At 47.4% G+C, this 27,839-nt stretch overlaps 1 protein-coding gene across 4 annotated transcripts; it reads left to right on the forward strand.

The window, feature by feature from the left end:
* The first annotated feature begins 393 nt into the window (after positions 1–393).
* LOC121324790 (1-phosphatidylinositol 4,5-bisphosphate phosphodiesterase delta-3-A-like) lies at positions 394–26,572 on the forward strand. 4 transcript variants are annotated; one of them, XM_041266966.1, is made up of 15 exons: positions 395–862; positions 7,957–8,124; positions 10,377–10,605; positions 13,235–13,364; positions 16,700–16,925; positions 17,555–17,756; positions 19,236–19,380; positions 20,872–21,024; positions 21,659–21,832; positions 23,005–23,158; positions 23,323–23,439; positions 23,570–23,748; positions 24,307–24,442; positions 24,986–25,135; positions 25,551–26,572. In XM_041266966.1, the coding sequence occupies exons 1-15, from the start codon at positions 763–765 to the stop codon at positions 25,655–25,657; spliced, it is 2,370 nt and encodes a 789-aa protein (XP_041122900.1). In that variant the 5' UTR covers positions 395–762; the 3' UTR covers positions 25,658–26,572. The 4 variants fall into 4 exon arrangements, with proteins under 4 accessions (XP_041122902.1, XP_041122900.1, XP_041122904.1 ...); XM_041266967.1 differs by lacking the exon at positions 395–862 and adding an exon at positions 1,642–1,723; XM_041266968.1 differs by lacking the exon at positions 24,986–25,135 and having other exon boundaries at positions 394–862.
* Positions 26,573–27,839: the final 1,267 nt, after the last annotated feature.

Here is a 27,839-nt window from a genome sequence, read left to right on the forward strand (position 1 = left end):
AAAAGTATAGGAAATATACTTCATAGACCCCTTTAATTTAACCCATTAAGCACCACATTCATTCTTCTTTGAGAAAATCAGAACACGAGCTGTATTTATGTAATCTGAGACATTACATTCAGACAACTTTTTGAGGTTAAAAAAATTAGAGTAAGTTATCATAACAATATAGTTAAAGAGAGAATGAAAATAACAGGGAGATGCTAGTTAAAAACACGCTCCAAAGAATTACAAAGCAGCCTCTCTATAAATAAGTTCAACGGCGCTGAAGGGGTTCAGTCGGTGATTAGCTGCACACCACAGCCACCGCCTGGTTGCAATGCGGCGGGTACAGACTGACCGGACAGTGCATTTTCTTCTACTGAACACATAATTGTTTCCGCAGATTGCACATCTCTAAACTTAAAGGCTAAGGAGGTCTGGATGCCTTTCTCAGATCCCTCTCGCGTTCTGCGCTCATTCCTTGTTTGCGCTGTCCGGCTTGCATTGATTCATGAACACGGCGCTCCTGTGAAAGCTTGCCCTAATACAGGTTTTGGAATCGTGTTCTTTTTCGTGACATAAGCGTCACTGTGTGGGCCGTCCTGAGCGCTGAAGAAAACTTCCGAGCTGAACAGACACATCACAGTCTCTCTCTTTCTCTCTCCCTCTCTCTCTCACACACACGCACGGCACAAGAACACTGCACACCACCGCTCCAATCTTAAAAAATCCAAACTCGCTGAAAACGCCCAGAGAAAAGGGCAGCGCCCCAAGGCCGAAATGATGCAGCCTGACAGGAGCAAGGCGCTGGAAGCAGAGACTCCAGTCAGGGACCCGACCCAAAGGAGCCCCAGAGACCTCCGAGCCCTGAGGAAGCTAGGTAAAGGGGGGGTTGGGGGGTTGTCTACATATCCCCGGTCTCACAGCTGGGTCAAGGGCAGATCCACTCGATTCTGCATCTTGCTGCTGCCGCTGTATCCCTTAAAGGTTGACACTTTCCTTTAAGATCTGCTACCCAGTAACTATATTCGGATCTGTGGAAGTGGGTTAAGATTGGGGCAGGCATTAGAATTTTTCAGTTTTTGAAAAAGGGAAGTTTTCTTTTTCGTATGCATGTTGTATTTTGTTCCCATATCTCCTATCTGGGACTCTTGATTACTGCTTGTTTGAAAGTTTTTGGAGAACGGAAGGCTTGTTTTGTTGTGCCAGCGACAGTCAGACTCAAATACGATTGAATCCACCCCTCCATAGTCAAACAATCCCGGTGTGAGCGGGGCTGTGCGCTTTGTGAATTAATGTATCGTGTGAGAAATGAATTATAGCGACCTGGACAAGCGAGACGTTCAATTAACACCAAACAGCCGTTGTCAGGAGAGCGGAGCCGAGCGGAGCTTTGTTCGGGAGCACAATACATGTTTAACACGCAGATATATTGCATGGCAACATTGTAGAGTATTGTAGATTGTAGATTATAGACCCCGTCGCCCTGGAAATCAGGACCTACTTCTAGCGTAACAGAGCAAACATTAATTATCCAGGATAAACATGGTTGTCATAAACGAATACATAAACAAATAAACGGTGCATATATATATATATATATATATATATATATATATATATATATATAGAGAGAGAGAGAGAGAGAGAGAGAGAGAGAGAGAGAGAGAGAGAGAGATACAAAACAACAACAACAAAAAGAAAGTCCTTCGTTTTCCATAGAGGTGCTAACCAATATAAGGTAATGTCCATAATATAAACAATTGTCTCTATCGAGTGTGTACTGACAGTGCCGTTATTACATTCTAGCACAGCAGTGTTGTTATTACATTCTAGTGTTGCAGTGTCGTTATTACATTCTAGTGTCACAGTGCCGTTATTACATTCTAGGATACAGTATGTTGGTTCTTGCTAATTTTCTAACACTAATCTATGAAGATGAAACAAATGAGTCAAACTGTACATTTCAAATCACAATCTTGTAAATATGTGCCTTTGTTTATCACAAGATACGCTACACCCAGGGACATGGGAAAGCGATTAGCACACTAACTTCCTTCCGTGGAAAATGCAGTGAATACAATGTTGTGATCTCCCAGCCAAGTTTTAGAAGATAACAAACACACTGGCTCTCATTCCAGACAATTTTACACACGGATTAAACAGTCAGGACCCCTTTGATCTGGTGTCAGTGCTGAGCTGTAATCATGCCTCTGATAGCCTGGTCTTGAAATGAACTTCCTTCTGTACAGATCAGGAGCCGGATCAACCAGTGCAGCTCACAACACACTGGCCAGCTCTCCCCTGACTGCAGAGCGAGAGATTACGCACCAGCACTTCAAAATAAAAGTGCCTGCTGACTGTTCATTATTGTAGACCTCAGCAACTGTCTCAGCCGATCCAATTCCAAGCTATCTAATGATAATGTGAAAGGACTACCAAGAGGCAGTACCACAGGGGCTCTGAAACATCATATTAAGTCACACAGAAGACATTTTGCCTATCATTTGATAGTGCAAACTCAATTATATTATGGAGATGTCTGGTTTTAGAAATCATATCTTCAATATGTAGTTATTGGTTGATTCGGGCTGTGTTTATAGTGCTATACTGTGTACCACACCTCACTGTGTAAGGAGCCTTCAGTTATGTACGGCCCTCAAGGCTTTGTGCTGCATGAATCAGACAGGGAGGTAGGTTAATGCCCTTGCTGAGAGAGCGAGAGCTCTCCTTCCTCTCAAGGTTAACTGACCGTGTTTCTTGCTGAGGACAGTAATGCATAACTCAGATGAATCCTGGACCCCAGTATAATCCTTACTGGGTTAGTTCATAATCCGAGCTCCATAATCCAAGCTCCATAATCCACACTGCTGCAGGTGGAATGTGTCCAAAAACAGAAACAACAAAATAAATAGAAATGTAAATTACAGAGGCAATAGCTTCAGATTCCATTTCTTTCATGTTCTTTAGCTGTTCCCATCATCAATCAACTAGAACAGAAGAGCACCTCCCAGACTCACAGTTAAAACATAGTGTGTGAGTCATTGAAATAAGAGACAGGCAGAATTATCCACTGAAGGCTTCAATGTGTAGTGCTACACTGATATGCTTCCCCAACTCATATAGGAGCGCTGGAGAGGAGATCAGAGCAGAGCAGAAACAGAAACCGAGAATCATACAGGAGCACTGGAGAGGAGAGCAGAGCAGAGCAGAAAGAGAAACCAAGAATCATACAGGAGCGCTGTAGAGGAGAATAGAGCAGAGCAGAAAGAGAAACCGAGAATCATACAGGAGCACTGGAGAGGAGATCAGAGCAGAGTGGAAAGAGAAACCGAGAATCATACAGGAGCGCTGGAGAGGAGATCAGAGCAGAGCAGAAACCGAGAATCATACAGAATCATACAGAAGCGCTGGAGAGGAGATCAGAGCAGAGCAGAAAGAGAAACCGAGAATCATACAGGAGCACTGGAGAGGAGATTAGAGCAGAGCAGAAACCGAGAATCATACAGGAGTGCTGGAGAGGAGATCAGAGAAGAGCAGAAACAGAAACCGAGAATCATACAGGAGCACTGGAGAGGAGATCAGAGCAGAGCAGAAACAGAAACCAAGAATCATACAGGAGCGCTGGAGAGGAGATCAGAGCAGAGCAGAAACCGAGAGTTATACAGGAGCACGGGAAAGGAGATCAGACAGGCCAAGCAGCTGGAATAAGGCACTGATTACTGATTGCAGTGGGAGTCTTATCAAGCTTCCAGTAAAACCAACAATGGCTCAAACTGCCCTGCTGTAATGGAGGTTTTCAAGTGTCTCTCCATCAGTATTCAGAGCCAGGGGCTTGTGGGTTAGTGTTTCTGCAATGCCAATGGCTCTCTGCAGCAGCGTTGAAATGCACATGGCCAGTGGTGTGTAGCAAGGAGCAGAAAGCATGAAGAGAACAAAGCAAAGCAAGCACACCACACTATTCAATAAAGCAGCCTCTCAGCAGCTCCGCACCCAGCTGTTTTAAACACAGGCCTACATTCTGCTGGCACTGAGCAGAAGCACAACCACAGACCAGAAAGGATTGCCAGAGCAGCTGAGACTGAGTCCTCAATCAATCTGCTGCACCCCACCCACCGCCCCGTCACTGCAGGAACGATTCACAAACAGCAAGCAAATAACTGAAAGAAACACGAAAATAAGTTCAAGAACAAATGTTTATATCAGACATTAACCTTGCGGAGGTGAGAATGGAGCTGTTTACAGATTTCTGAATAATACCGATACCAGCATAAAACCCATCTTTGACCCATCCAGTTTGTGGTCCAGCCCTCCTTGCCTCTCTATCCAATTCAGTGGGCTGGGATGCCAAGCCAGAGTCAGCCCTGGCATCTGAATTCCCCTTATGTTTGCACAGTATTTTCCCCATGCTTTTCCCATGGTTATACTGTGCATTTACTATAGTGTACTCTGATTTGCCAGGTTCATTACTATGCTTTGCCGTAGCTCACTAGTCTTTACAATGCTTACAATGCTTTCCCCTGCTTTCACTGTGCTTTATTATGCTCTTCTGTGCTTTTCCTGTGGGATCATTTTCTGAGGGTTATAAAGAACCTCTATTCTCTCATCCAGATCCAGACAAGTGATTCCACTTCCTAAAAACAGGCAGCGGTTTTGTATCTGTCTCCCTGTTTGCATTCACACTGTATCAGCCTCAAACATAATACTGACAATACCAGCCTCAAACATGATACTGACAATACCAGCCTCAAACATGATACTGACAATACCAGCCTCAAACATGATACTGACAATACCAGCTTCAAACATGATACTGACAATACCCGCTTCAAACATGATACTGACAATACCAGCCTCAAACATGATACTGACAATACCAGCCTCAAACATGATACTGACAATACCAGCCTCAAACATGATACTGACAATACCAGCTTCAAACATGATACTGACAATACCAGCCTCAAACATGATACTGACAATACCAGCCTCAAACATGATACTGACAATACCAGCCTCAAACATGATACTGACAATACCAGCCTCAAACATGATACTGACAATACCAGCCTCAAACATGATACTGACAATACCAGCCTCAAACATGATACTGACAATACCAGCCTCAAACATGATACTGACAATACCAGCCTCAAACATGATACTGACAATACCAGCCTCAAACATGATACTGACAATACCAGCCTCAAACATGATACTGACAATACCAGCTTCAAACATGATACTGACAATACCAGCCTCAAACATGATACTGACAATACCAGCCTCAAACATGATACTGACAATACCAGCTTCAAACATGATACTGACAATACCAGCCTCAAACATGATACTGACAATACCAGCCTCAAACATGATACTGACAATACCAGCCTCAAACATGATACTGACAATACCAGCTTCAAACATGATACTGACAATACCAGCCTCAAACATGATACTGACAATACCAGCCTCAAACATGATACTGACAATACCAGCCTCAAACATGATACTGACAATACCAGCCTCAAACATGATACTGACAATACCAGCCTCAAACATGATACTGACAATACCAGCTTCAAACATGATACTGACAATACCAGCCTCAAACATGATACTGACAATACCAGCCTCAAACATGATACTGACAATACCAGCCTCAAACATGATACTGACAATACCAGCCTCAAACATGATACTGACAATACCAGCCTCAAACATGATACTGACAATACCAGCCTCAAACATGATACTGACAATACCAGCATCAAACATGATACTGACAATACCAGCCTCAAACATGATACTGACAATACCAGCCTCAAACATGATACTGACAATACCAGCATCAAACATGATACTGACAATACCAGCCTCAAACATGATACTGACAATACCAGCCTCAAACATGATACTGACAATACCAGCCTCAAACATGATACTGACAATACCAGCCTCAAACATGATACTGACAATACCAGCCTCAAACATGATACTGACAATACCAGCCTCAAACATGATACTGACAATACCAGCCTCAAACATGATACTGACAATACCAGCCTCAAACATGATACTGACAATACCAGCCTCAAACATGATACTGACAATACCAGCATCAAACATGATACTGACAATACCAGCTTCAAACATGATACTGACAATACCAGCATCAAACATGATACTGACAATACCAGCATCAAACATGATACTGACAATACCAGCATCAAACATGATACTGACAATACCAGCCTCAAACATGATACTGACAATACCAGCATCAAACATGATACTGACAATACCAGCATCAAACATGATACTGACAATACCAGCATCAAACATGATACTGACAATACCAGCTTCAAACATGATACTGACAATACCAGCTTCAAACATGATACTGACAATACCAGCTTCAAACATGATACTGACAATACCAGCTTCAAACATGATACTGACAATACCAGCTTCAAACATGATACTGACAATACCAGCTTCAAACATGATACTGACAATACCAGCTTCAAACATGATACTGACAATACCAGCTTCAAACATGATACTGACAATACCAGCATCAAACATGATACTGACAATACCAGCATCAAACATGATACTGACAATACCAGCTTCAAACATGATACTGACAATACCAGCTTCAAACATGATACTGACAATACCAGCCTCAAACATGATACTGACAATACCAGCCTCAAACATGATACTGACAATACCAGCCTCAAACATGATACTGACAATACCAGCCTCAAACATGATACTGACAATACCAGCCTCAAACATGATACTGACAATACCAGCCTCAAACATGATACTGACAATACCAGCCTCAAACATGATACTGACAATACCAGCCTCAAACATGATACTGACAATACCAGCTTCAAACATGATACTGACAATACCAGCCTCAAACATGATACTGACAATACCAGCTTCAAACATGATACTGACAATACCAGCCTCAAACATGATACTGACAATACCAGCCTCAAACATGATACTGACAATACCAGCCTCAAACATGATACTGACAATACCAGCTTGGAGCACAAGGCATCCTAATGCAGCTAGCCCCTGGAGACAGGGGATCCTGATGCAGCTAGCCCCTGGCCTGTCCCCTAGATCCAAGTCTGATGCTACCTACGTTCGATCGGGACCAGGGGATCCTGATGCAGCTAGCCCCTGGGACGGCATCCTAATGCAGCTAGCCCCTGGAGACAGGGGATCCTGATGCAGCTAGCCCCTGGAATTGTATTGAATTGCTCTGGTAATGTGCTGCTAATTAAATTGTTGCTGCTGGAGCACAGTCCTGAGCTTTGTTTACTGCTGGTGGGTAGTTTGAAAAATAAATACAGCAGAAATGTGAAGAAAGAAGTGCTGGAGGCCCCACACATGAAAGAGCTGGGTGAGGGCTGAGAAACGAGGCAGCCTGTCTGTCACCCCTCCCCTCCCCCAGCTCTCCTGAACAAGCTGCACATCATTTTTGCTGGTCTGAAGAGATCAATAAAGAACCGTTTCCAACTTTTATGCATTTTCATTGGTCAGATTAAATGCCAGTCATATTACCTGGGAGATTAGCTACATAACTGAATGGGGCGTAGCTAACTAAAACACATGCAACTTTGGAGAGCTGAAAAAAGTAATAATAATAATATATCTAAACCCGAATAATTATCGTTTTCATTCTCACTTGGGGGGTGAGGTTTGCACATCGAGAATGACATCATTCTTACGCTGGGGTGATTTTTGCACATCGATAATGATATAAGTAATTGCACATCGATATCATTCTCATGCGGGGGGGGGGGGGGGGGTTTACACATCGAGAATACCTCATGACAGGGTTGGGGGTGAGTGTTGGGGGTAGGGTTGGGGGTGAGTGTTGGGGGTAGGGTTGTGGTGGCGCGGGTACCCCCGTGTGTAATGAGCCTCTCTCTCTCCTGGCAGGCGTGATGGAGGACGATGACGTGCGCTTCATGCTGTTGGGCTCCAGCCTGTGGAAGATCCGCTCCCCGCGCTGGCAGAAGAGGAGGGAGCTGAGGCTGCAGGAAGATGGCATGACAGTGTGGTGTGAGACCCACAAGAGATCCAAGAGAGCCGCCTCGCAGCAGACCTGTGAGTGAGAGAGACACCCAGACACACAGAGATACACTGAAAGAGACACCGAGACAAACACAGATACACAGAGATACACTGAGCGAGGTACCGAGACACATAGAAATACACTGAGAGAGGCACAGAGACACATAGATATACACTGAGACACATAGATACACTGAGAGAGGCACCAAGACACACAGAGATACATTGAGAGAGGCACCAAGACACATAGAGATACACTGAGATACACTGAGAGAGACACCGAGACACATAGAGATACACTGAGAGAGGCACCGAGACACATAGAGATACACTGAGAGAGGCACCAGGACACACAGAGATACACTGAGAGAGGCACCAAGACACACAGACATGCACTGAGAGAGGCACCAAGACACACAGACATGCACTGAGAGAGGCACCAAGACACACAGACTTACACTGAGAGAGGCATCGAGACACATAGAGATACACTGAGAGAGACACCGAGACACATAGAGATACACTGAGATACACTGAGAGAGCCACCGAGACATATACAGAGATACACTGAGACAGGCACCAGAACACATAGAGATACACTGAGAGAGGCACCAAGACACATAGAGATACACTGAGATACACTGAGAGACACTCTGACACATAGAGATACACTGAGAGAGGCACCAAGACACATAGAAATACACTGAGAGAGGCATCAAGACACATATATATAGATACACTGAGAGAGGCACCGAGACACACACTGAGACACACTGAGATATACATTGAGACACACACTGAGACACATACTGAGATACACACTGAGATACACCGAGACACACAGAGATACACTGAGAGAGGCACGAGACACATAGAGATACACTGAGATACTGAGATACACACTGAGATACTGAGTGATACACACTTAGACACACAAAGATCCTTAAGGGATGATTAGGGAGCTTCCCTGCTATTGATGGTCAGAGCCCCGCCTCCCTGCAGGCTCCAATCAGCTGCTCTGCAGCTGCACCTAGAGAAAGGCTGTTCTTTTTGCACAGCTGGTCACCTCTGAGAGCTGCTTTGTAATTGCAGAATCAGCTTGCAGTTTCTTTAATCTTATCTTTAGACACAGTTATTTATTTCAGATTGGAGGGTCAGCTCCCGCATTTGATCTTTATGAGGCTAAAAACTGTTTTCCTTATTCTAACCTAAATTACAGTCACAGACAAAAGTATTGGCAGCCCTGCTTATAACAGATTAAGGACAAGCATTTTGTAAACTTTAGCATCTTGTTAGTGAAATCTGGGCCCATTCTGTCTTCATGATCCCTGGAGGGAAGGGGCAGTGGCCGGGCGGCAGTCAGAGGTTGCTGTTTTGTCAGTTTAATGTGAAAACAGTAATAATGATCAAAGCACTGTATTCAAACAAGAAGCCTGCTTTACAGAAACGCTGGTCCCCTCAGTGTGATGCTGTCTCTCATTGTGACGCTGTCTCAGTGTGATGTTGACTCAGTGTGACACTGTCTCTCAGTGTGATGCTGTCTCAGTGTGATGCTGTCTCTCAATGTGACGCTGTCTCAGTGTGATGCTAACTCAGTGTGACTCTGTCTCTCAGTGTGATGCTGTCTCTCAGTGTGATGCTGTCTTAGTGTGATACAGTCTCAGTGTGATGCTGTCTCTCATTGTGATGCTGTCTCATTGCGATGCTGACTCAGTGTGATGCTGTCTCTCAGTGTGACGCTGTCTCAGTGTGATGCTGACTCAGTGTGATGCTGTCTCTCAGTGTGATGCTGTTTTAGTGTGATACAGTCTCAGTGTGATGCTGTCTCTCATTGTGATGCTGTCTCAGTGTGATGCTGTCTCTCAGTGTGATGCTGACTCAGTGTGACGCTGTCTCTCAGTGTGATGCTGTCTTAGTGTGATACAGTCTCAGTGTGATGCTGTCTCTCATTGTGATTCTGTCTCAGTGTGATGCTGTCTCTCTTCCTCCCCCTCTCTCCCCTCTCTCCTCCCTCTCTCCCCTCTCCCCTCTCCCTGCAGTAACCCCCTTTCTCCCTCTCCCTCTCTCCCCCTCTCTCTCCCCTCTCCCCCTCTCTCTCCCCTCTCTCCCTGCAGTAACCCCTCTCTCTCTCCTCTCCCAGTCTCAGTGATGGATGTGCAGTGTGTGCTGGAGGGCTGTCAGTCGGAGGTGCTGCGGGGGCTGCATGGCTCGCTCCCCTCTCTCTCCCCTCTCTTCCCTTCTCTCTCCCCTCTCTCCTGCAGTAATCCCTCTCTCTTGTCTCCCAGTCTCAGTGATGGATGTGCAGTGTGTGCTGGAGGGCTGTCAGTCGGAGGTGCTGCGGGGGCTGTGCAGCTCGATCCCCGAGGCTCTCTGCTTCACCGTGGTGTTCAGGGGGCCGCGCAGAGGCCTGGACCTGGCCTGCAGCTCGGAGGAGGAGGCGAGTCACTGGATCAGGGGGCTGCGGAGGCTGCAGGAGAGGGGCCAGACCATGAGCCAGAGAGACAAGCTGGAGCAATATCCTTCACACGGGCTTGAGGGGAGGCAGGGAGTGCTGCAGTGCATGTGAGTGTATGTGAGCATATGTGTCAGTGTGTGTGTGTCAGTGTGTGTCAGTGTCAGTGTGTGTCAGTGTGTGTCAGTGTCAGTCAGTGTCAGTGTGTGTCAGTGTCAGTGTGTGTCAGTGTGTGTCAGTGTCAGTGTGTGTCAGTGTGTGTCAGTGTCAGTGTGTGTCAGTGTGTGTCAGTGTCAGTGTGTGTGAGTGTCAGTGTGTGTCAGTGTCAGTGTGTGTGTGTCAGTGTCAGTGTGTGTCAGTGTCAGTGTGTGTCAGTGTCAGTGTGTGTCAGTGCGTGTCAGTTTCAGTGTGTGTCAGTGTCAGTGTGTATCAGTGTGTGTCAGTGTCAGTGTGTGTCAGTGCGTGTCAGTGTCAGTGTGTGTCAGTGTCAGTGTGTGTCAGTGTGTGTCAGTGTCAGTGTGTGTCAGTGTCAGTGTGTGTCAGTCAGTGTCAGTGTCAGTGTGTGTCAGTGTCAGTGTGTGTCAGTGTCAGTGTGTGTGTGTGTGTGTGTGTTTGTGTCAGTGTGTGTCAGTGTCAGTGTTTATCAGTGTCAGTGTGTGTCACTGTGTGTGTCAGTGTCTGTGCGGTGTGTGTCACTGTGTGTGTGTGTCTGTGTCTCTGCACTGTGTGTGTGTCAGTGTCTCCGCGGTGTGTGTCACTGTGTGTGTGTCAGTGTCTGTGCGTTGTGTGTCACTGTGTGTGTCTGTGCACTGTGTGTGTGTGTCAGTGTCTGCATGGTGTGTGTCAGTGTGTGTATCAGTGTCTACGCACTGTGTGTGTGTCAGTGTCTGCGCGGTGTGTGTGTATGTCGGTGTCTGCGGTGTGTGTGTGTGTGTCAATGCGCGGTGTGTGTGTGTGTGTGTGTCTGCGCGGTGTGTGTGTGTCAGTGCGTGTGTGTGTGTGTGTCAGTGCGCGGTGTGTGTCACCACACACACACAGTGCGCGGTGTGTGTGTGTGTCAGTGCGCGGTGTGTGTGTGTGTGTGTGTGGGTGTGTGTGTGTGTCAGTGTGCAGTGCGGTGTGTGTGTGTGTCAGTGCGCGGTGTGTGTGTGTGTCAGTGCGGTGTGTGTGTGTGTCAGTGCGTGTGCGGTGTGTGTGTGTGTCAGTGCGCGTGTGTGTGTGTCAGTGCGCGGTGTGTGTGTGTCAGTGCGTGGTGTGTGTGTGTGTCAGTGCGCGGTGTGTGTGTGGGTGTGTGTGTCAGCACACCACCACACACACACAACGTCACGCGACACACACACAGTGCGCCACGTGTGTGTGGTGTGTCAGTCACATGGACGCGGTGTTGTGTGCCACACACACACAGTCACGCACCACACACACACAGTACAGTCACACACACACACAGTCACGCGACACAACACACACACACAGTGTCACAGACGGTGTGTGTGTGTGTGTGTGTGCGTGTGTGTGTGTGTGTCAGTGCGCGGTGTGTGTGTGTCAGTGCGTGGTGTGTGTGTGTCAGTGCGTGGTGTGTGTGTGTCAGTGCGCGGTGTGTGTGTGTGTGTGTGTGTGTGTGTGTCAGTGCGCGGTGTGTGTGTGTGTGCGTGTGTGTGTGTGTGTCAGTGCGTGTGTGTGTCAGTGTGTGGTGTGTGTGTGTGTGCGTGTGTGTGTCAGTGTCTGTGTGTGTGTGTGTGTGTGTGTGTGTGTGTGTCAGTGCGTGGTGTGTGTGTGTGTGTGTGTCAGTGCGTGTGTGTGTGTGTGTCAGTGCGTGTGTGTGTGTGCGTGTGTGTGTGTGTGTGTCAGTGTCTGTGTGTGTGTGTCAGTGCGTGGTGTGTGTGTGTGTCAGTGCGCGGTGTGTGTCAGTGTCTGCGGTGTGTGTGTGTGTGTCAGTGTGTGTGTGGTGTGTGTGTGTGTGTGCGGTGCGTGTGTGTTGTGTGCACACACACAGTCACAGACGCCACACACACACACAGTGTGTGTGTTGTGTGTGTCAGTGCGTGGTGTGGTGTGTCAGTGGGTGTGGTGTGTGTCACACAGACGTGGTGTCACGCCAGTCACACACACATGGTGTGTGTGTGTGTCATGCACCAGGTGTGTGTGTGTCAGTGCGTTGTGTGTGTGTGTGTGTGTCAGTGCGCGTGTGTGTGTGTGTCAGTGCGTGGTGTGTGTGTGTGTCAGTGTGTGTGTGTGTGTCAGTGCTGCGGTGTGTGTGTCAGTGTGTGTGGTGTGTGTGTGTGTGTGTGTGTGTGTGTCAGTGTCCGCGGTGTGTGTGTGTGTGTCAGTGCGTGGTGTGTGTGTGTGTCAGTGCGCGGTGTGTGTGTGTCAGTGCGTGGTGTGTGTGTGTGTCAGTGCGCGCTGTGTGTGTGTGTGTCGGTGTGTGTGTGTGCAGTGTCTGCGGTGTGTGTGTGTGTGTCAGTGCGCGGTGTGTGTGTGTCAGTGCGCGGTGTGTGTGTGTCAGTGCGTGTGTGTGTGTCAGTTTGTGTGTGTGTGTGTGCGCGGTGTGTAGTCACAACCACAACCACCACAAACCCCACCACAGTGTGCGTCATTGCGCAAGTGTGTGTCAGTGTCTGCGGTGTGTGTGTGTGTGTCAGTGCGTGGTGTGTGTGTGTCAGTGCGCGGTGTGTCCTCCTTGACGACGTTTACCTGGATCTACGGGTACCTGCGCAGAGCCGACGCCAACAAGGACAACACAATGAGCTTCAAGGAGGTGAAGAGCCTGCTGAGGATGATCAACATGGAGGTGACCGAGCTGTACGCACGGCAGCTATTCAAGGTGAGAGGAGAGGGGAGAGGAGAGAGAAGAGACATAGAAAGAGGAGAATGGGAGAGGAGAATGGAGAGGAGAGAGAAGAGACATAGAAAGAGGAGAATGGGAGAGGAGAATGGAGAGGAGAGAGAAGAGACATAGAAAGAAGAGAATGGGAGGAGAATGGAGAGGAGAGAGAAGAGACATAGAAAGAGGAGAATGGGAGAGGAGAATGGAGAGGAGAGAGATGAAAACCCCGTTCTTTTTGTAGAGGAAACAAGCTGCATTAAAGAGGCAATAAATAAATGTTATAGAATATATACAGTACTGTGCAAAAGTTTTAGGCAGGTGTGAAAAAATGCTGTAAAGTAAGAATGCTTTCAAAAATAGACATGTTAATAGTTTATATTTATCAATTAACAAAATGCAAAGTGAGTGAACAGAAGAAAAATCTATATCAAATCCATATTTGGTGTGACCACCCTTTGCCTTCAAAACAGTATCAATTCTTCTAGGTACACTTGCACAAAGGGATTTTGTAGGCATATAGTCAGGTGTATGATTAAACAATTATACCAAACAGGTGCTAATGATCATCAATTCAATATGTAGGTTGAAACACAATCATTAACTGATACAGAAACAGCTGTGTAGGAGGAATAAAACTGGGTGAGGAACATCCAAACTCAGCTAACAAGGTGAGGTTCCTGAAGACAGTTTACTGTCAAAAGTCATACACCATGGCAAGACTGGGCACAGCAACAAGACACAAGGTAGTTATATTGCATCAGCAAGGTCTCTCCCAGGCAGAAATTTCAAGGCAGACAGGGGTTTCCAGATGTGCTGTCCAAGCTCTTTTGAAGACACACAAAGAAACGGGCAGTGGTCGGCCAAAGAAACTTACTGCAGCAGATGAAAGACACATCATGCTTACTTCCCTTCGCTATCAGAAGATGTCCAGCAATGCCATCAGCTCAGAATTGACAGAAAACAGTGGGACCCTGGTACACCCATCTACTGTCTGGAGAAGTCTGGTCAGAAGTGGCCTTCATGGAAGACTTGCGGCCAAAAAGCCATACCTCCGACATGGAAACAAGACCAAGCGACTCAACTATGCACGAAAACAAAGGAACTGGGGTGCAGAAAAATGGCAGCAGGTGCGCTGGACTGATGACTCAAAATTTGAAATATTTGGCTGTGGCAGAAGGAAGTTTGTTCGCCAAAGGGGTAGAGAACGTTTGGGCCAACCTACTTGGTGAGTTCTTTCAAAAACTGTGTGAAAGTGGACCTAGAAGAATTGATGCTGTTTTGAAGGCAAAGGGTGGTCACACCAAATATTGATTTGATGTAGATTTTTCTTCTGTTCACTCACTTTGCATTTTGTTAATTGATAAATATAAACTATTAACATGTCTATTTTTGAAAGCATTCTTACTTTACAGCATTTTTTCACACCTGCCTAAAACTTTTGCACAGTACTGTATATATATGTACAGCGCCTACAGAAAGTCTACACCCCCTTGAATTTTGTTGTGTCAGTGCCTCAGAGGTTCATGCATTTAAATGAGGATTTGTTTCCGCTTATCTACACACCATACTCCACACTGTTAAGGGAAAAAAAAAAATTATATATTAAAAATACAAAACTGAAAGATCATAATTGGATAAGTCTCCACCCCCTTGAGTTAATACTTAGTGGAAGCAGCTTTGACAGCAATTACAGCTGTTGGGATAGGTCTCTATCAACTTTGCACACCTAGATTTGACAATATTTGACCATTCTTCTTTATAAAACTTAAGTCATGCCACAAATGTTCAATTGGATTTAGATCGGGGCTCTGACTGGGCCACTCAAGGACATTTACCTTTTTGTTCCTTAGCCACTCCAGTGTAGCTTTGGCTGTGTGCTTTGGGTCGTTGTCATGCTGAAAGGTGAACTTCTGTCCCAGTTTCAGCTTTCTTGCAGAGGACAGCAGGTTTTCCTCAAGGACTTCTCTGTACTTTGCTCCATTCATTTTCCCTTCTATCCTGACAAGTGCCCCAGTCCCTGCCAATGAGAAACATCCTCGTAAAATGGTGCTGCCACCACTATGCTTCACAGTAGGGATGGTGTTCTTTGGGTGATGCACTGTGTTGGGTTTGCGCCAAACACAACGCTTTGCATTTAGGCTAAAAGGTTCAATTTTAGTTTCGTCAGAGCACAAAACTTTTTGCCACATGGTTACAGAATCTCCTGTGTGTTTTTTTGCATATTTCAAATGGGATTCAAGGTGGGCTTTTTTTGAGTAATGGCTTCTTTCTTGCCACCCTACCATACAGGCCAGATTTGTAGAGTGCTTGGGATAGTGTTGTCACATGCACATTTTGACCAATCTTAGCCATAAAAGCCTGTAGCTCTTGCAAAGTTGCAATTGGCCTCTTGGTAGCCTCTCTGATCAGTCTCCTTGCTCGGTCATCCAGTTTGGAGGGATGGCCTGATCTAGGCAGGGTCTCGGTGGTGCCACACACCTTCCACTTCTTAATAATCGTCTTGACCGTGCTCCAAGGGATATTCAAGGTGTTTGATATTTTTTTATACCCATCCCCTGATCGTGCCTTTCAACAACTTTGTCCCAGAGTTCTTTTGAAAGCGCCTTGGTGCTCATGGTTGAGTCTTTGCTTTGAAATGCACTACCCAATAGAGGGAACCTACAGGAACTGCTGAATTTATCCTGAAATCATGTGAATCACTACAATTTAACACAGGTGGAGGCCAATTAACGTGGTGAGTAATTTTGAAGGCGATTGGTTACACCTGAGCTAACTTAGGATTGCTATTACAAGGGGCGGGGACACTTATACAACCAAGCTATTTCAGTTTTTATTTTAAATTAATTTTCTACAAATTTCTATAATATTTTTTTCACTTGGAAGTTGTGGGGTAGGATGTGTAGATAAATGAAAAACAAAACTATTTTAATGCATTTTAAGTCCAGGCTATAAGGCAACAAAATGTGAAAAATGTGAAAGGGGGCATAGACTTTCTATAGGCACTGTGTGTATATATATATATATATATATATATATATATATATATATATATATATATATATATATATATATATATATATATATATATATATATATCAGCATTTCAATAATAATCGACTTCATTAAGGGGATTTCTGAAACCCAGGTGCAGCAGGGCTAGTGTGAGTTACCTCTCTGTGCTTTACAGCGGTTCCCTATGCATTACTATACCTCTGTGATGTACAGTGCTTCCGTATGCGCTACTGTGCTTCCCCTGTTCTGTATCACACTGTGCTGTGTGTGTGTGCACTGATGAGTCTCACCGACAGTGTGTGTGTCGTTGTGCCCGGCAGCAGTGTGACCGTTCTGGGAATGACCGTCTGGAGAACAGCGAGATCGAGGAGTTCTGTCGGCGGCTCATGAGGAGGCCGGAGCTAGAGGCTCTGTTCTGCCGCTGCTCCGGGGAGGACTGCGTGCTCTCGGATGAGGAGCTGCTGGAGTTCCTGAAGGAGCAGGGAGAGGAGGCAACACTGAGCCAGGCGAGAGAGATCATCCAGGAATACGAGCTGAACGACACAGGTACAGAGAAGGAGGAGGGGAGAGGAGAGAGGGGATAGAAGAGAGAGGAGAGGGGAGAGGGGAGAGGGAGAGAAGGGAGAGGAAAGAGGGGAGACATGGGAAAGGAGAGGGGAAAAGGGAGATGAGAGGGGAGAGAGGGAAGAGGAGAGAGGAGTGTATGTGTGCGCACGTGTGTGTGTGTCTCTGTCTCTCTCCTTTGTCTGTGTTTGTGTGTGTGTGTGCGTGCCTCTGTGGGCAGGTATTACTATCAATGTACAGAAAAAATTTGAGAAAACGTCCCCACAAAGATAGTAACTCCTGAAAAAATGACATTGTGGTGACGCCCCCACTTTGAAAAACATCTTTTTAAGAACTAAATATGCCTTAAAAAAAACAAAAACAAACAATATTTAGTTTTTTGTTGACTTTCACCCTGTGTGGAGTTTTGTCCGACTGGAGTTAGAAATAATAAATAAAAATATAATGAGAGTTAATGAGAAGTCCTTGTAAATATAGGAATGCAAACATGTGTGTATGTGTGTGTGTGTGTGCGTGTGTATGTGTGTATGTGTGCCTCTGTGAGTGTGTGTGTCTCTATGTGTGTGTATGACTCTCTGTGTGTGTGTCACTCCCCTCTCTCTCTGCTCCAGCGAAGCAGCAGAGGTTGATGATGCTCGATGGCTTCCTGATGTATCTGCTCTCAAAGGAGGGGGACGTCTTTAACCCCGCGCATGCCACAGTCTACCAGGACATGAGCCAGCCCCTGAGCCACTACTTCATCTCCTCCTCTCACAACACATACCTGCTGCAAGACCAGCTCGGGGGCCCCAGCAGCACCGAGGCCTACATCAGGTACGCTGCACCCCTGCCTCTGTGTGTGCTCATGTGTAGCAAGTCAACTCTGCTGTATATCTAGCCCCTGAAATGCCTGGCACCTTATGAAGCCACATGTTTGAATGATTAAGCTGTTTTCCCCCCTGCAGATTGGAGCTGCAGTATCTGAGTTGCACTGTATTCTGATTGGAGCTGCAGTGTCTGAGCTGCACTGTATTCTGATTGGAGCTGCAGTATCTCAGCTGCAGTGTATTCTGATTGGAGCTGCAGTATCTCAGCTGCACTGTATTCTGATTGGAGCTGCAGTGTCTCAGCTGCACTGTGTTCTGATTGGAGCTGCAGTATCTCAGCTGCAGTGTATTCTGATTGGAGCTGTACTATCTGAGCTGCACTGTATTCTGATTGGAGCTGCAGTATCTCAGCTGCATTGTATTCTGATTGGAGCTGCAGTATCTCAGCTGCACTGTATTCTGATTGGAGCTGCAGTATCTCAGCTGCACTGTATTCTGATTGGAGCTGCAGTATCTGAGCTGCACTGTATTCTGATTGGAGCTGCAGTATCTCAGCTGCACTGTATTCTGATTGGAGCTGCAGTATCTCAGCTGCACTGTATTCTGATTGGAGCTGCAGTATCTGAGCTGCACTGTATTCTGATTGGAGCTGCAGTATCTGAGCTGCAGTGGATTCTGATTGGAGCTGCAGTATCTCAGCTGCACTGTATTCTGATTGGAGCTGCAGTATCTGAGCTGCACTGTATTCTGATTGGAGCTGCAGTATCTGAGCTGCACTGTATTCTGATTGGAGCTGCAGTATCTCAGCTGCACTGTATTCTGATTGGAGCTGCAGTGTCTGAGCTGCACTGTATTCTGATTGGAGCTGCAGTATCTGAGCTGCACTGTATTCTGATTGGAGCTGCAGTATCTGAGCTGCACTGTATTCTGATTGGAGCTGCAGTATCTGAGCTGCACTGTATTCTGATTGGAGCTGCAGTATCTGAGCTGCATTGTATTCTGATTGGAGCAGCAGTATCTGAGCTGCACTGTATTCTGATTGGAGCTGCAGTATCTGAACTGCACTGTATTCTGATTGGAGCTGTAGTATCTCAGCTGCACTGTATTCTGATTGGAGCTGCTTAGTGGGAACTGCTTCAAAATCTCCCAGACAACGGGGACAACTGCTTGAAAACGTTGCCTGAAATTTGACTGGTGTCACATGGGCTTCAGGATTGAGAGTTTTAAAGATAAGACCGATTTCTAAGTGTCTGTCTGTCTGTCTGTGCATCTGTTTTTGTGTGTGTGTGTGTCATTCTATGTGTCTGTGTGTGTCTCTTTCTGTCTCTCTGTTTGTCTCTGACTGTGTCTCCCTGTCTCCCTCAGACAGAGGGACAGTGGGACAGAGTCATACAGTCACGACACACAGAGACAGTACACTGTCATTGTGTTTAGGTTTGTGTGTGTGTGTGTGTGTGTGTGTGTGTGTGTGTGTGTGTGCGCGCAGGGCTCTGTGTCAGGGCTGTCGCTGTGTGGAGCTTGATTGCTGGGAAGGTCCGAACGGAGAGCCCATCGTGTACCACGGACACACCCTGACCTCCAGGATCCTGTTCCGTGAGGTCATCGAGGCTGTGCGAGACTATGCCTTCCAGGTACTGCAGCCACAGCGCCACCCTGCCCGTATCAACCAGGGAGACCTGAACACACATACATACACACACATAGCCACAGCGCCACCCTGCCCGTGTCAACCAGGGAGACCTGAGTACACACACACAAACACACACATACACACACATAGCCACAGCGCCACCCTGCCCGTGTCAACCAGGGAGACCTGAACACACACACACACACACACAGCCCACAGGGCCACCCTGTTGGACGTGCACAGTTGGAGACCTGAACACACACGTACACCACACCTACCCCACAGCCACCCTGCCCGTATCAACCAGGGAGACCTGAACACACACATACACACACATACCCACAGCGCCACCCTGCCCGTGTCAACCAGGGAGACCTGAACACACACACACACACACACAGCCACAGCGCCACCCTGCCCGTGTCAACCAGGGAGACCTGAACACACACACACACACAGCCACAGCGCCACCCTGCCCGTGTCAACCAGGGAGACCTGAACACACACACACACACAGCCACAGCGCCACCCTGCCCGTGTCAACCAGGGAGACCTGAACACACACACACACACACACACAGCGCCACCCTGCCCGTGTCAACCAGGGAGACCTGAACACACACACACACACACACAGCGCCACCCACCCCCGTGTGTCAACCGGTGTGACCTTGTGCGCTGTGGCTGGTTGTGGTCAGTGCACACCACACATTGGTCCCTCCACACTTTGTCTGTGTTGTGGTGTGTGTGTGTACACATCGCGTAAGGCTCGGGCGGTTGTGCCCTGACGTGTGGTTTAGTACTGTGGATTGTGTCAACCAGTGGTGACCTGAACACCACACACCTACCCCACTGCGCTTGTTAACACACCCACCCACACACACACACGCGTGCACATACGCACACAGCCAGAGCGCCACCCTGCCCATGTCAACCAGGGAGACCTGAACACACACACACACACAGCCAGAGCGCCACCCTGCCCGTGTCAACCAGGGAGCCCTGAACACACACACACACACCTCCTCCACACACACATACACATGCACGCACGCACACACAAAAACACAGCGCCACCAGGTGATCCAGCACACTTGGGGGGTCTGATTGAAGGTGTCTGTAGAGCAGGCAATACACTGAGTCACTGTCAGCTGCTTCTTCAGTTCCATTAGGAGACACTGAGGACCGGATTCAGTGAACTCTTCTCTGGGAATAATGAATGCAAGCGGCATACTATGTGGAATGTGGAGATGTTTTTAATTGGATTGTGTTTTATCGTGACATCAGTGCTGAATCAGAATTAAAATAGATGGACAAGCTTGTTTTGTTTTTTAGCTAAAATGTCACTGAATGGAACAACAGATGCCACCATCAGTATAATCACTACCTGTCCACTTGGTTTCTTCTAGGTTTTGCACAGTTCCACTGGGCCACTAATATCTCTCCCTCTCTTTTTACCTTCCTCTTCCTCCCTCCCCCCTCTCTCTCCCAGGCCTCCCCGTACCCCCTCATCCTGTCTCTGGAGAATCACTGTGGCCGGGAGCAGCAGGTGGTGATGGCCCGACACCTGCTCTCCATCCTGGGGGAGACCCTGCTGACCAAGAGCCCGGGGAGGAAAGGAGCTAGGAGCCTACCCTCCCCTGAGGTACAGACAGCAGTCAGCCTGCCTGTGTGTGTCTGTGTATGCATCTGTGTGTGAGTGGATAAGTGTGTGTGTGCATGTTTGGGAGTGTGAGTGGGTGTGTATCTGTGAGTGGCAGTGTGTGAGTGTGAGACAGTGTGTGTGACACACTCACCCACACCATAGACACTCACTGTCACACACTGGACTCACACTCTGTCACACACACTCACCCACACATAAATACTCACAGTCACACACACCACACTCTGTCACACACACTCAGACACATAGACACTCACCGTGTGACTCACACTGTGTCACACTGTGAGTGGCACATAGACACTGACCGTCAGACACTGTGTGTCTGAGGTGGGTGTGTACTCTGTCGTGGCACACACACACTCACACTCCTGTCACCCACATGTGTGTGACACTGAGACGCGTATGTGTGTGTGAAAGACAACAGTGGGTGTAAATCTGTGAGTGGCATGTGTGTGTTTTCTGTTTTGACACAGGTGTGTAAGTGTGAGACAGTTTGTGTGTGTGTGTGTGTGTGTGTGTGTGTGTGTGTGTGTGTGTGTGTGTGTGTCTGTGTGAGACAGTGTCTGAATGTGAGACAACCACTCTCATGCTGTCTCCTGATTGGCGTACGTAGGAGCTCAAGGGGCGGATCCTAGTCAAGGGAAAGAAACTGAGTGGCCAGCAGGTGGAATCTGACAGCTCGTCCAGCTCATCCGATTCGTCAGCCTGCTCAGAGGAGGAGGGGCCAGGAGAGGGGGGTGGGATCAAGACCAAAAACAAGAAGAAGAAAAAGAAGGAATCTGTCAAGGTGAGTCTTTGATCAACAAAGTGAAGCAGGAGACCCTGTGAGTGAAGCTGCTGCACAGAGCTGAGACAGGCTTGTACATTCACTCCTACAGCTCAATATGATCTCTTATCTGAGCAAAACAAGAGTGTGACATTTAAGCCGAAAAAGCAAAAACCGCATAAAAACCATCAGGCCGCAGTTATGGACTTGAATCGGGTTGCCTCTGATAAAATCTACCTGTCCAGCATTAATTCTAACTAACATTTCATAGGCTAATTCTACCAATGCACGGTGCTTTAAAACTGTCCCGCTGCATTTGCTTGAAAGCAACACATGCTTTCTCCTCCAGGTGCTCACAGTACTGCAGTGCTGCTCAGTGCTAGGTGTGAGTCTCGCCATGCCCGGGCCGGTGCTCACAGTACTGCAGTGCTGCAGTGCTGCTCAGTGCTAGCTGTGAGTCTCGCCATGCCCGGGCCGGTGCTCACAGTACTGCAGTGCTGCAGTGCTGCTCAGTGCTAGCTGTGAGTCTCGCCATGCCCGGGCCGGTGCTCACAGTACTGCAGTGCTGCAGTGCTGCTCAGTGCTAGCTGTGAGTCTCGCCATGCCCGGGCCGGTGCTCACAGTACTGCAGTGCTGCAGTGCTGCTCAGTGCTAGCTGTGAGTCTCGCCATGCCCGGGCCGGTGCTCACAGTACTGCAGTGCTGCAGTGCTGCTCAGTGCTAGCTGTGAGTCTCGCCATGCCTGGGCCGGTGCTCACAGTACTGCAGTACTGCAGTGCTGCAGTGCTGCTCAGTGCTAGCTGTGAGTCTCGCCATGCCCGGGCCGGTGCTCACAGTACTGCAGTACTGCAGTGCTGCAGTGCTGTTCAGTGCTAGCATCGAGCTCTCAACCTTAAAGTGACTGCAGTCTCAATGTGCAGTTTTGAAAGAAACAAAAAGATTTTCATTTAAAAAAAAAAAAAAAAAAAGGTTAAAGAAAGCTGTCAGTACTTGAACTTCTGGGTCACTTCCCCTCAGCAGTGTCTTCTGGGTCAAAGCATGCTATTGGCTGAAAGCATGTCAGTCAGTAGAGGAAGCAGCTGGCTTAATTAGCAAAGCAGATGGTGTCCTCTGTGTGTGTGTGTGTGTGTGATGGTGTTCTCTCTGTATTAATAAGAGAAGCTCTCGCTCTCTCTCTCTCTCTCTCTTTCTCAGAGCTGCTCATTGAGCCTTGCTCCTGAACTCTCTGATCTCGTTGTGTTGTGCCGCAGTGTGCGTTTCCATGGTTTTGACCACGCCTCCCAGCAGCCGGCCAATGAGATGTCATCATTCTCTGAGGGCAAAGCACGCCGCCTCATCCGAGACTCGGGTACGAGGGGGGAGGGGGGAGGGGATGGGAAGGCTGGTGTATAGAAGAGCATCACAGTGATTGAAGGCAGAGGAGACAGTGATGAATATAATTTCAGAGCGGTGCTATTTTCTCTCTCTCTCTCTCTCTCTCTCTCTCTCTCTCTCTCTCTGTCGCTCTCTCAGGAAACTCATTTGTTTGTCACAACGCTCAGCAGCTGAGTAGGATCTACCCATCGGGTCTGCGCGCTCACTCCTCCAACTACAACCCCCAGGAGATGTGGAACGCAGGCTGCCAGATCGGTCAGTATACTCGAACCCACTACACCCCCCAGAACGTGTCTGTGTGACTGTGGTCTGTGTGGCTGTGGTCTGTCTGTGTGACTGGTTGGGTTGGGGAGGTCTGTGGTCATATGGTTCATGTCCTCCGCAGTGGCGCTCAATTTCCAGACCCCCGGAGAGGCGATGGCCCTGAATCAGGGGCGCTTCCTGCAGAACGGACGCTGTGGCTACACCCTGAAACCAGACTTCCTGCGCAGCGCCAACTCCACCTTCGACCCCGAGCATCCCGCCCGCGGACAGGGCTATCAAGCCAAGACCCTGACCATCACGGTAACAGCGCTGCGTGTCAAAGGGTCAAATCAGAGGGGCCAAGATGCGGACACTTCAGTTATGCTCCTTTAAAGGAGGGCAGATAAAATGTTGACAAGTGCTGACAAGAGGGAACACAGGTGACTTTGAAGAAGCCCTGGTTAGCACTCCTATAATGAGAGGCCAGTCCCATTGATTCCTGTGCTGATAAGAGGGAAGGGAATGGCTGTGAAAGCCCAGGTCAGTGACCCCTCTCCTCCTCTCAATTTCAAACAGGCTTTGACAGGACAAAGCAGTTACAGCCAACACAACAGTAACAAATACAACCTGAAGGTCTCTCAGGCTGTGACAGTAACCCCCCTTCTCACTCTCACCTCTCCGCTCCTCTGCCTCTCCTCTCTGTTCAGGTGAATTGTGTCTCTCATGCTGTGATGACAGGTATCTACATGTTCTGTCTTCCCAATAATATCTGTTCCCTTTTCTCCCTCTTTCTCTCTTCGCTCAGTAAGCCCTCTCCCCTCTCTCTTTCTCCCTCTCTCCTCAGTCAGTAACCCCTCTACTCCCCTCTTCTCTCTCCAGGTGATCTCAGCCCAGCAGCTGCCCAAGCTGAATCCGGAACGGCCGAACTCCATTGTGGACCCGCTGGTGAGGGTGGAGCTGCACGGGGTGCCCGCCGACAACGCCCGCGCTGAGACCCCCCACATCAACAACAATGGTGCAGCCTCCCGACACACACACACACTGTGAGACCCCCACATCAACAACAATGGTGCAGCCCCCCGACACACACACACACTGTGAGACCCCCACATCAACAGCAATGGAGACCACCCACATCAACAACAACGGTGCAGCCCCCGACACACACACACTGAGACCCCCACATCAACAATAGTGCAGCCCCCCAACACACACACACACTGAGACACACATTGAGACACATACACACACTGAGACACACACAGAGTATTCTCAGCAATGATCAAAACAGATTTACTCTCAAACTGTACAGCCATGCAGCAGGCACAGTGTTGTGAATATGAGGAGAAAACCATTGTATGAAATTCCAACCATAGAATGAAAAGTATTTCAATGCGATAGATTTTACATTATCTTGTGTGTTACAAGTACAGAAGTATAGGCTAATATCCAAACTCCAGATAAAGAGTCACATGCTAAAAGGAAAGTGGCCCTTCTCTCTTCTCTGTGAGTGGTTGTGTTACTGCTCTCTGATCTCTAAACCCCTGCCTGTGCACAGGGTTCAACCCACATTGGAACCATACCCTGGTGTTTGACGTGGGGGTCCCAGAGCTGGCGCTGGTCCGGTTTGTAGTGGAGGACCACGACACCACCTCCAGCAATGACTTTGTGGGACAGTTCACCCTGCCCTTCACCAGCCTGCGCCAAGGTATCCCACCGCACTGCACCCCATAACTCTGCACTGTACCCCACAACTCTGCACTGACCCCATAACTCCCCATAACTCTGCACTGCACCCCATAACTCTACAATTCACCCCATAACTCTGCACTGCACCCCACAACTCTGCACTTCACCCCATAACTCTGCACTGCACCCCACAACTCTGCACTGAACCCATAACTCTACACTACACCCCATAACTCTGCACTGCACCCCATAACTCTACACGCACCCTATAACTCTACACTGCACATCATAACTCCCCATAAGTCTGCACTGCACCCCACAACTCTATGCTGTCTCACTGATCTGTATTGAATGCTGTTTCATTGTTCTGTATTGAATGTTGTCTCATTGATCTGTATTGAATGTTGTCTCATTATACTCGATTGTATTTCCAGGGTACCGGCACATGCACCTGCTCTCTGCGGACGGTGCCTCCATCTCCCCGGCGTCTCTCTTTGTGCACATCAGGGTGTCAGAGCTGTCCAGGAGCCAGTTTGTCTGAACCCCTCGGAGTGAGGCCCCCAGGGCGAGAATCCCTGTGGAGCTCTCAGGGGCTCTCATTGTGCATCAGGGCTGTGCAGTGCTGGCAGAGAGCGGCCAGCTAAATGCCCTGCACACCAGCACTACAGCACTGCGTTACAGCACTAACGCACAGCTTAGCAAGGGAGGCTGTCCTAAAAAGGGTCCCCCTTTTTATTTTCTACATGTTTTTAAATGATCTGTTCATGTTATCGAATATGTTTTAATGCAGTAGTTAAGCAGCATTAAAGACCGAATTAAAAGTTAAGACCGAATCCAGCACAGGCTAGGAGAGGGACGGTACTGTGTAAAACGCCAGGGCATCAGTTCAGAACAGCAGACAGGCTGCTTTACTTGCTGGTGAATCACATGCCGTAGCCTGTACAGTTACCATCAATAGCAAGTTATTCTTATAGGAAACTTAAAGGCTCCATTTTCTGGTGCAACTTTACCGCTGGCACCTTGTCTGGACTGTGAAGAAGATCTTGTACCTCTCAGCTGTGGGTGGGGTGATCTTAATGGAAGTGATTGGGCACTTGGAAGCAACGCCACCTGTTATTTCCACAGTTTGAAATGTCCACATGGCCAGAGTTAATGCATGGAAAGTGGAGCACCACATGATCTTCAGCGCAGGAACAGGGAGCACTGCTGAAAGGAAGTGGATTGTAAAGCCCTGTTCAACGTTCCTTTACGTAGGCTGGCATGGTCTCTCAGTCTTTGCCACACACTGAGCCTCTAATAGACTGGAGTGCTACTGACCACAGGGACAGTTTAAACGCAGTGTTTATTGTTATTGTTATGCTATGTTGATAGAACAAGCCCTAGACATATGTTTATTAGTTCTCTGTAATCATCACATATTATATATATATATATATATATATATATATATATATATATATATATATATATATTTTAGAGAGTTTTTAGAGTTTTATTTAGTTTCGACTGAGGTTCAGAGGACTAAAAGAGTTTTGTATAGAAATATTTTAACATTTTAAAACTGGGGGCAACGAAATAGGAAATGCATGTCCAGAAAATCAATCTGCATCTAAAACGTTTCCGCACTATGAAGTTTGCCTCTGTGCAGTCACCCAGCCAGCTGCTTCCCCCAGTGACTCACAAGCTCCGACCCTGCCTGGAAACGACATGAAGTGCCGGTGTAAATTAGGGATGAAAACTACGAGCTTTCTTTAACCTTGCAGGGTACAGAGATCAAGCATGTGCTTCTTTCAAAACTGCACCTGCTGTTTTGAGGAAATGTTCAGGCTTAGGGTTAGGGCAGGGAAGAAATTCGGAAATATTTTAACCAAGAAATCTCCTGTCTGTCAGGACAAGCACTTCCCGTTAGCCAATCAGATGAAATGCTCAATGATTAAGAAACAAACCCTTTCAGCACTAAAATGAATACTTCTCAGTAACTATCCCTTGAAATAAAATCAAATTCCAGCGAGACCTCAAAACAAGGCCAAGCTTTTTTTCCGTCAGCAGATCACTGTGCAGGAAGTCTTCCCGGAAAATAGGCTAATTATTGGAAACTAGGCTAATTAAAGAAAATAGCAATAAATTATTCCTGGCAAGCTAACTAATTTAACAAAATATAAATAACAGCAGCTTACTGGCAACAGGACTCTTTAATGCAGCACGTTTGCAGGGGGGGGAAGGACTGTGTTGACCTTACTGGGGATTGAAGATTGCAGAGAGTTACTCCACACTGCAACCCAGGGAGAGAGAGATTCCACAAGCAGACAGGACTGGGAGTATAGTTACATTCTCTACAAGAAACATGAATACAAGAAACGCATTTACATGAAGCATAATCAGAGGACATGAACAAGTCACACAACTGGTGAGAAGTAACTGAAAAGTTCGATTACCTCATGCTATTGAAAAGCTTTTAGTAAACTTACTATTTAGAGAAAAGTTGATGGTTTGATACTATGAATTATCTTTGATAGATCCTACATGTTTAAAATGTATTTCTGACTTTAACATTTCTGTTCTTTTCGATTTGTGTAGTCAATAAACAGCTGCTATTAATTGCACTTTCCACGTGCATGTGTTCCAGTAAGTCCTCGATCTCTTCGAATATGTCAGATATTGTTCCACAGCTAGATGGCGCTGGCTCTCACTTGTAGAAAGACCATTTTTTGGCTGATCCTGCC

Source organism: Polyodon spathula, chromosome 12, assembly GCF_017654505.1.
Source record: "Polyodon spathula isolate WHYD16114869_AA chromosome 12, ASM1765450v1, whole genome shotgun sequence".
NCBI classification, from domain to species: Eukaryota; Metazoa; Chordata; class Actinopteri; order Acipenseriformes; family Polyodontidae; genus Polyodon; species Polyodon spathula.

Bases quoted from the DNA above. Each gene is read 5' to 3' on its own strand.
- LOC121324790 (XM_041266966.1), top strand. From the start codon at position 763: ATGATGCAGCCTGACAGGAGCAAGGCGCTGGAAGCAGAGACTCCAGTC. The intron at 13,365-16,699 runs GTGAGAGGAGAG...TGTGCCCGGCAG, and splicing joins ACGCACGGCAGCTATTCAAG to CAGTGTGACCGTTCTGGGAA. The intron at 21,025-21,658 runs GTACAGACAGCA...TGGCGTACGTAG, and splicing joins GGAGCCTACCCTCCCCTGAG to GAGCTCAAGGGGCGGATCCT.